Here is a 10,000-nt window from a genome sequence, read left to right as displayed (position 1 = left end):
ACAGTTTGTACCTGTGATAAGAGAGTTTTTGTTCATGTTTAGTCTGCTTTTTAAAGCACTTTTCTAATCAAATCAGCATTATAATGTACAACCATGACCAGCTACATGTGGTCTTGTCTTTGTCTAATTTTGTGGGTCAGGTAAAAGCTATCATAGCTGAGTAGAGAAGTGACTTTAAATTGTTTTGTGCTAAATAAACTCTATTATTATTTGTACATTAGAAATATGTAATACATGAATATATTTACAGTAATGTAATAAGTTTAAGGTTCTGTATACATGAAGCAGCAGTACTGTAGCCCTGACTGCACAGACACAGGGTGGAACATCTACACACCTGTAGACACACCTTCAGTGACACAAAAGCATCCATAACTCATTTGGTGACACAAAAACATCCATAACTTGTTTTGTAACTGGAACATCCAGTCACAAAACAAGATCCCAACACTGAGTTTATGTGAGTTCTCACTCGGCATGTATAAGGACTATCATTTCACAATAAGAGCACTAAAAAGGAAATTTAGTAAGTACTAATTGTTTTTTGTAAAATGTATGTTTTATAAAACTGGTGTAAATATGTGGCATCTGGTTAGATCGTCTGTTATATCTGTAATATAAATGGGGTTAAAACCCATGTTAGTTAGTTAGTACACTCTAGTGATAGTGACTGCTTTAAACATTGATATGTTTTATTTACTGACAAATGTTTTAAGACAAACAGGTAGATTTGTTCTAACCTCATTGTATAGAGAAAAGAAATAATTGAGTTTTCGTGATACTGTTTGGAAACTAAATTAATATTCAAGTTGTTTGTCAGATAATCAGATTTTATTTGTCACACACACACACACACACACACACACACACACACACACACACACACACACACACACACACACACACATACACACACACACACACACACATATACAAACACACACACACACACATACATAAATACACATACATGCATACATACATACACACACACACACACACACACACACACACACACACACACACACACACACAGGCCTCTGGCTTATTTTAATTTAATTTATGCCCAGATTTAATAAAAACAGAATGTAATGAATTTGTTTTTCTGTTTTTCAGGAAATGGCGACTGCAGACTTTGCTCAAGGTTTGTTAAAGATATCTTATCAAACTTTTATTACAGAGAGCTTGGGGCAGATTACAGTAATTGTGTCTTGCATGCATACTGTGTGTGTGTGTGTGTGTGTGTGTGTGTGTGTGTGTGTGTGTGTGTGTGTGTATATATATGTGTGTGTGTGTGTGTGTGTGTGTGTGTGTGTGTGTGTGTGTATATATGTGTGTGTGTGTGTGTGTGTGTGTGTGTGTGTGTGTGTGTGTGTGTGTATGTATATATGTGTGTGTGTGTGTGTGTGTGTGTGTGTATGTATATGTGTGTGTGTGTGCGTGTGTATGTATATATATGTGTGTGTGTGTGTGTGTGTGTGTGTGTGTGTGTGTATATATGTGTGTGTGTGTGTGTGTGTGTGTGTGTGTGTGTGTGTGCGTGTGTATGTATATATGTGTGTGTGTGTGTGTGTGTGTGTGTGTATGTATATGTGTGTGTGTGTGTGTGCGTGTGTATGTATATATATGTGTGTGTGTGTGTGTATGTATATATGTGTGTGTGTGTGTGTGTGTGTGTAAGTGTGTGTGTGTGTGTATGTATATGTGTGTGTGTGTGTGTGTGTGTGTGTGTGTGTGTGTGTGTGTGTGTGTGTGTGTGTGTGTGTGTGATATAAAATACACCTTAACGTTCACTCAGACTTTATTCCAGGTTCCACAGCAGACGTGAGGATCTTACTGTTAGGTAAAAGTGGATCTGGGAAAAGCTCCTCAGGAAACACAATACTGGGGGAAAAAGTGTTCATCAGCCCAAAACGCTACAAAGAGAAAGTGACTAAAACATGTAGAGAACACACCTGCCATGTTGCAGGAAGGAAGGTGTGTGTGATCGACACCCCAGACCTGCTGGATCCAGACGTCACAGAAGACGAGCTCCACCGAGAGGAAGACAAACTGCTATCTCTGTGTCAGTCTGGTCTTCATGCTGTACTACTGGTGCTTCCTGTTGCAGATGAGCTGCAGAGTGAGCAGGAGACACTGGACTTTATTAAAGCACTGTTCAATCCTGATGTTCAGAGGTTCATCATAGTTCTGTTCACACGAGGAGACGAGCTGGAGGAGAACGAGACGGTTGCAAAGCTTGTAGAGAAGAACGGAGAACGTGAGCTCAAGCAGCTGCTTAAAGACTGTGGCAACAAAAGCCATGTTTTTAATAACATCATCACAGAGCAGACACAAGTCACTGAGTTACTGTGTAAAATTACCTCCATGGTGAGCGAGAACGGAGGGCAGTTTATCATGAACCAGAAGAGAAGGTCCAGTATACAGATGAACATCATGTGTAAGATCCATAATCTACTTATAATAATAGGGATGTTATTATTATTATTATTATTATTATTATTATTATTATTATTATTATTATTATTATTAATAATAATAATTAATGGTGCTTGCAAAGCAACATTCTTATTATTGTGCCGGACACTTTTTCGGCACGTAACTTGTCCCGCAGCTTTTGTCCTAGACCCATGAATGAGGTGTCAAATCGACCGGCTCATTGAGGACAGGTGTGCTATGACTTTTATAAGCAATCGGAATTCCGGAATTCCCGGTACGGAAGCTCAGAGGGGTTTTTTTTTTCCGTAGACTTCCATTATAAATTTTGGAGCTTTATAACTCGGCAAGTTTTCGAGCGATTTACACCGAACTCGACCAGCTCCTTTAGGACCTTGGACAAAGTTTTATTTCAGTAGCAACTTTTGTCCAAAAGTATTGGCACCCCACCAGGTATTCACGCGATTTCACGTGTAGCCCCGCCCCAAAATAAGCACAACATGGACATGTCATGTATCAAAACACTCAGCACGATGAGGGGAACTGACGTCACGTGTAGCCCCGCCCCCAAAATAAGCAAAATCAAAAAGTTAGCACAACACGGACATGTCGTATATCAAAACACTTGCCACGTGCAAGCACCATTCACATTTTCTTCAGGAAATGTACATTCTAGTTATTATTATTATTGGGTTTTAGAGTCAGACAAGAAAACTGACATGATGTTTCACCAAAAAATAATTCTGTTCAAATGATTTCAGAGCTGCAGTTTTCTGTGAAGATGAAAGATGGACTAACATCCTGACAGGTGGAGAAACATTAGTTTAACAGTTTAACGTCTGTGTAGTTTCAGGTGCAGAAGGTGCAGAAGATATCCAGCCTGATCAACAAGTTCCCCAGCTGAGAATGGTGCTTCTGGGAAAGACTGGAGTTGGGAAGAGTGCATCTGGAAACAGCATTCTGGGAAGAAACATGTTCCAGTCAGCTTCTAACTCCACCTCACAAACCAGAGAGTGTAGTTCTCACAAGCTCTTACGAGGTGGTAAACAAATCTCCATCATCGACACACCTGGAATTTTTGATACCCAGCTCAATAAGGAGGATGTGATCATAGAGATAATGAACTGTTTGAGCTATTCGTCTCCAGGACCTCACGTTTTCCTCATAGTCATCAGTTTAGCTGTACGCTTCACCCAGGAGGAGAGGAGCACTGTGGATGAAATCAAAAAGACCTTCCAGAACGCAGACAGATACACAATGATTCTCTTTACGTATAAAGACAACATGAAGCAGAGCATCAGTCAGTTCCTTCAGGATGGAGACCCTGCTCTCAGAGACTTAGTAGCCAGATGTGGAAATCGCTACTACTGCTTAAACAACAAGGCACCAAGCTACAGACAGTTCAAAGAGTTCATGGAGAAAGTGGAGCAGATGGTGCACGATAACGACGGGACTCACTACACTGACCACATCTACGACGATGTCGAGAGAACGATCCTTCATATTCAACAAGAGAAGTTAAAAGAGAAAGTGGAACTGTGCAAAAGGAGATATCCTGAAGCATCCAGGACCGAATGGCAGAAGATCTACTGGTCACTTCTGCAGGACTCGAGAACAGAAGCACAGAAGAGTCTGGTGAAGGACCAACACATTCTGAAGCTGGCTAAAATGTTTGGAGAGCTGCGAACAACATCAGAGGAGAAGAGTGCAGCGATAAATGCAGCTCTGGATGAAGGACTCAGCACTGTGCAGGTTTTACAGACTGCCTACAGAGCAACAGTCCAACTGGCCAAGCAGAAGATATGTGCAGTTCAGTGACTTTGGGATGATTCTGATCTCCAGAGGAAGCGCAGACACTCATATCTAATACATATTAAATGTGACTTAGTGGTTAGCACGTTTGCCTCACACCTCCAGGGTCGGGGGTTCGATTCCCACATTCACCTTGTGTGTGTGGAGTTTGCATGTTGTCCCCGTGCCTCGGGGGTTTCCTCCGGGTACTCCGGTTTCCTCCCCCGGTCCAAAGACATGCATGGTAGGTTGATTGGCATCTCTGGAAAATTGTCCGTAGTGTGTGTGTGTGTGTGTGTGTGTGCGAATGAGAGTGTGTGTGTGCCCTGTGATGGGTTGGCACTCCGTCCAGGGTGTATCCTGCCTCGATGCCCGATGACGCCTGAGATAGGCACAGGCTCCCCGTGACCCGAGAGGTTCGGATAAGCGGTAGGAAATGAATGAGTGAGAGTGATATTAAACCATCCTTGTAATATGGGGATTACACACATTATTGTTTTCTGTTTTACACACACACACACACACACACACACACACACACACACACACACACACACACACACACACACACACACGAATTTTTTTTACGGTTTTATAAATTGTGTCTAAATTTAAATAATATGTTTTTATAACGAGTATAACGTACAGGTTATAGATTTGTGTCCTGATGTTTGAGTAAACTAATGACTTTATAATCAGTAATGACTTTATAATCAGTAATGACTTTATATTCAGTAATGACTTTATATTCAGTAATGACTTTATAATCAGTAATGACTTTATAATCAGTAATGACTTTATAATCAGTAATGACTTTATAATCATGACTTTATAATCAGTACTGACTATAATCAGTAATGACTTTATAATCAGTACTGACTATAATCAGTAATGACTTTATAATCAGTAATGACTTTATAATCAGTAATGACTGACTTTATAATCAGTACTTACTGACTTTATAATCAGTACTTACTGACTTTATAATCAGTACTGACTTCATAATCAGTACTGACTTCATAATCAGCACTGACTTTATAATCAGTAATGACTTTATAATCCGTACTGACTTTATAATCAGTACTGACTGACTTTATAATCAGTAATGCCTTTATAATCAGTACTGACTTTATAATCAGTACTGACTTCATAATCATGACTTTATATTCAGTAATGACTTTATAATCAGTACTGACTTTATAATCGGTAATGACTTTATAATCAGTACTGACTTTATAATCAGTACTGACTGACTTTATAATCAGTAATGACTTTATAATCAGTACTGACTTTATAATCGGTAATGACTTTATAATCAGTACTGACTTTATAATCAGTACTGACTGACTTTATAATCAGTACTGACTTTATAATCGGTAATGACTTTATAATCAGTACTGACTTTATAATCAGTACTGACTGACTTTATAATCAGTAATGACTTTATAATCAGTACTGACTGACTTTATAATCAGTACTGACTTTATAATCAGTAATGACTTTATAATCAGTAATGACTTTATAATCAGTACTGACTTCATAATCAGCACTGACTTCATAATCAGTACTGACTTCATAATCAGCACTGACTTTATAATCAGTACTGACTTTATATTCAGTAATGACTATAATCAGTAATGACTTTATAATCAGTACTGACTTCATAATCATGACTTTATAATCAGTACTGACTTTATAATCAGTAATGACTTTATAATCAGTAATGAATTTATAATCAGTACTGACTGACTTTATAATCAGTAATGACTTTATAATCAGTACTGACTTCATAATCAGCACTGACTTCATAATCAGTACTGACTTCATAATCAGCACTGACTTTATATTCAGTAATGACTATAATCAGTAATGACTTTATAATCAGTACTGACTTCATAATCATGACTTTATAATCAGTAATGACTTTATAATCAGTAATGAATTTATAATCAGTACTGACTGACTTTATAATCAGTAATGACTTTATAATCAGTACTGACTGACTTTATAATCAGTACTGACTGACTTTATAATCAGTACTGACTGACTTTATAATCAGTACTGACTGACTTTATAATCAGTACTGACTTTATATGTCACTGTACTGAATACTGACGAGTGTCACATCACAACATAACGTACGTCTTTATTTCATATTTAATGTATGATGTGTTTAAAGAAACCACACATTAAATGTAACTCCTGATCTTCACTCTCATGGATTCTGACTCTGCTTCATCATCCTCATCCTCATGGACATTCAACTGACATCCCTAAACACACAGCACAGGGAATGTGTATTACAGTAACCTTCTGAACATCCCACAGAAGCCATGTGGTGGTCACTGAGCCTCCTCATGTCACCTGATCACCCAGACAGTCTGTCCTCGTTCTCTGTTCAACACCACCAGCAGGTGAGTCGACACGTGACTGAACTATAAGGTGTATTAGCTTTAGTTCCTGAATGTCGGCTTTGTTACCTGAGGATTGTATTTATTAAGATGAAAGATGTAAAAGTAAACAGAAGGAAACTGTAATTATATCATCATCATCATCATCATCATCATCACTTCCTCTCCTTCATCCTCAGTAACGTGGTCCTTCACCAGACAGATCTTCACATCTGATCATGAATCGATTCATTAGGTCAGATCTTTTAGGTGAACAAAACTGAATCGACTCACAGATCTGAATCAGTGTTAGAGATAAAATAATCAGCCCAAACAGATTACAGCCTGAAATCATGTAATGTTTATAACCTCTTAATGTGTTACACATCCCTCTGTTTGTAACTCAGGTATTAATGTCATTACAGGAGCTGTGTGTGTGTGTGTGTGTGTGTGTGTGTGTGTGTGTATACACACTAATGTACTGTCAGGTGGGCTTACTCTGTCACCATGTATACATATGGATGTTTCAGCTCACACACACACACACACACACATACACACACAGACACACATACACACACAGTCACACACACAGTCACACACACAGTCACACACACAGTCACACACACAGTCACACACACACACACTAAATAACATATGTACAAATGTAGTAAATATTTAATAGCTCATGTTGAACATGTTGTACAGTTTACATCCTAAAGTCACATTTTTGTTCTCAGGATCTAATTAATTATATGAGACGTGATGATACTTAAACACACATAATTATAGTGACCCATTTACAATAGCACTGATCCTAATAAAACCTGACCCATTGTGGAGGCAGCATACAGACAGGGTTTATCTCCCATAAGTGTGTGAATGTTCTAGAAACCTGATTCCTGACACAGTTAGACACTAAACACACAGCTGTTGTGTTCACTGCAGAATCATCATGAGAGAAAGTTCCTGTCCTACACACACACACACACACACACACACACACACACACACACACAAACACAAATAAATCTGTAAATAACCCAGCTGTCTAACTGTACACATTTCTACACAAAACCACAGGTCACCATATAAAAAGCAGGGTCCTAATTACACTTCCCCTGAGCTCGTATGGCTGTGTTCCAGTTGTGTTTAACACCACGCTGTGTGTGTGTGGGCTTAGCTACTGTAAGAGCTGTGTGTGTATGGGATGTGTGTACGGGGTGTGTGTCAGCTCGTGTGTGTACGGGGTGTGTGTCAGCTCGTGTGTGTACGGGGTGCGTGTCAGCTCGTGTGTGTACGGGGTGCGTGTCAGCTCGTGTGTGTACGGGGTGCGTGTACGGGGTGTGTGTACGGGGTGTGTATCAGCTCGTGTGTGTACGGGGTGTGTGTAAGGGGTGTGTACACCGTGTGTGTACAGGGTGTGTAAGGGGTGTGTACGCCGTGTGTGTACAGGGTGTGTGTAAGGGGTGTGTATCAGCTCGTGTGTGTACGGGGTGTGTGTACAGGGTGTGTGTAAGGGGTGTGTGTGTACGGGGTGTGTGTCAGCTCGTGTGTGTAAGGGGTGTCTGTGAGGGGTGTGTGTACGGGGTGTGTGTAAGGGGTGTGTATCAGCTGGTGTGTGTAAGGGGTGTGTGTACGGGGTGTGTGTAAGGGGTGTGTATCAGCTGGTGTGTGTAAGGGGTGTCTGTAAGGGGTGTGTGTATGGGGTGTGTGTACGGGGTGTGTATCAGCTGGTGTGTGTAAGGGGTGTCTGTAAGGGGTGTGTGTACGGGGTGTGTGTAAGGGGTGTCTGTAAGGGGTGTATGTACGGGGTGTGTGTAAGGGGTGTGTATCAGCTGGTGTGTGTAAGGGGTGTCTGTAAGGGGTGTGTGTACGGGGTGTGTGTAAGGGGTGTGTATCAGCTGGTGTGTGTACGGGGTGTGTGTACGAGGTGTGTGTCAGCTCGTGTGTGTACGAGGTGTGTGTCAGCTCGTGTGTGTACGAGGTGTGTGTCAGCTCGTGTGTGTACGGGGTGTGTGTCAGCTCGTGTGTGTACGGGGTGTGTGTCAGCTCGTGTGTGTACGGGGTGCGTGTCAGCTCGTGTGTGTACGGGGTGCGTGTCAGCTCGTGTGTGTACGGGGTGCGTGTACGGGGTGTGTGTACGGGGTGTGTATCAGCTCGTGTGTGTACGGGGTGTGTGTAAGGGGTGTGTACACCGTGTGTGTACGGGGTGTGTGTAAGGGGTGTGTACACCGTGTGTGTACAGGGTGTGTAAGGGGTGTGTACGCCGTGTGTGTACAGGGTGTGTGTAAGGGGTGTGTATCAGCTCGTGTGTGTACGGGGTGTGTGTACAGGGTGTGTGTAAGGGGTGTGTGTGTACGGGGTGTGTGTCAGCTCGTGTGTGTAAGGGGTGTCTGTGAGGGGTGTGTGTACGGGGTGTGTGTAAGGGGTGTGTATCAGCTGGTGTGTGTAAGGGGTGTGTGTACGGGGTGTGTGTAAGGGGTGTGTATCAGCTGGTGTGTGTAAGGGGTGTCTGTAAGGGGTGTGTGTACGGGGTGTGTGTACGGGGTGTGTATCAGCTGGTGTGTGTAAGGGGTGTCTGTAAGGGGTGTGTGTACGGGGTGTGTGTAAGGGGTGTCTGTAAGGGGTGTGTGTAAGGGGTGTCTGTAAGGGGTGTCTGTAAGGGGTGTGTGTACGGGGTGTGTGTAAGGGGTGTCTGTAAGGGGTGTGTGTACGGGGTGTGTGTAAGGGGTGTGTATCAGCTGGTGTGTGTACGGGGTGTGTGTAAGGGGTGTGTGTCAGCTCGTGTGTGTAAGGGGTGTCTGTAAGGGGTGTGTGTACGAGGTGTGTGTCAGCTCGTGTGTGTACGGGGTGTGTGTCAGCTCGTGTGTGTACGGGGTGTGTGTCAGCTCGTGTGTGTACGGGGTGTGTGTCAGCTCGTGTGTGTACGGGGTGTGTGTCAGCTCGTGTGTGTACGGGGTGCGTGTCAGCTCGTGTGTGTACGGGGTGTGTGTACGGGGTGTGTGTCAGCTCGTGTGTGTACGGGGTGTGTGTCAGCTCATGTGTGTAAGGGGGGTGTATCAGCCGGTGTGTGTACAGGGCTGAGCTGAGTGTACAGTGAGTTAGTAATTAACACAGTACAGTGTGATGATTAGATGTAATTAACACAGTACAGTGTGATGATTAGATGTAATTAACACAGTACAGTGTGATGATTAGATGTAATTAACACAGCACAGTGTGATGATTAGATGTAATTAACACAGCACACAGTACAGTGTGATGATTAGATGTAATTAACACAGTACAGTGTGATGATTAGATGTAATTAACACAGTACAGTGTGATGATTAGATGTAATTAACACAGCACAGTGTGATGATTAGATGTAATTAACACAG

General features: G+C 41.9%; 2 protein-coding genes across 7 annotated transcripts in view; both read left to right on the top strand.

The window, feature by feature from the left end:
- LOC113641894 (immune-associated nucleotide-binding protein 4-like) overlaps positions 1-4,805 on the top strand; it is an 11,751-nt gene extending 6,946 nt beyond the window's left edge. For 4 of the 5 annotated variants that reach the window (XM_047816248.1, XM_047816246.1, XM_047816245.1 and 1 more), the window contains 3 exons: positions 1,117-1,144; positions 1,799-2,440; positions 3,284-4,805. In XM_047816248.1, coding sequence (XP_047672204.1) covers positions 1,117-1,144; positions 1,799-2,440; positions 3,284-4,254 — 1,641 coding nt within the window. In that variant the 3' untranslated portion in view covers positions 4,255-4,805. The remainder of the gene's footprint in view (positions 1-1,116; positions 1,145-1,798; positions 2,441-3,283) is intronic. The other variant, XM_047816244.1, reaches the window with a different exon arrangement.
- LOC113653753 (interferon-induced very large GTPase 1-like) overlaps positions 1-10,000 on the top strand; it is an 859,689-nt gene that overhangs the window by 435,273 nt on the left and 414,416 nt on the right. The gene's annotated exons all lie outside the window — the stretch shown is intronic.

This window comes from Tachysurus fulvidraco, chromosome 7 (genome assembly GCF_022655615.1).
Source record: "Tachysurus fulvidraco isolate hzauxx_2018 chromosome 7, HZAU_PFXX_2.0, whole genome shotgun sequence".
NCBI classification, from domain to species: Eukaryota; Metazoa; Chordata; class Actinopteri; order Siluriformes; family Bagridae; genus Tachysurus; species Tachysurus fulvidraco.
Note: the sequence above shows the minus strand (reverse complement) of the source record. Positions and strands in the feature narration are given on the sequence as shown.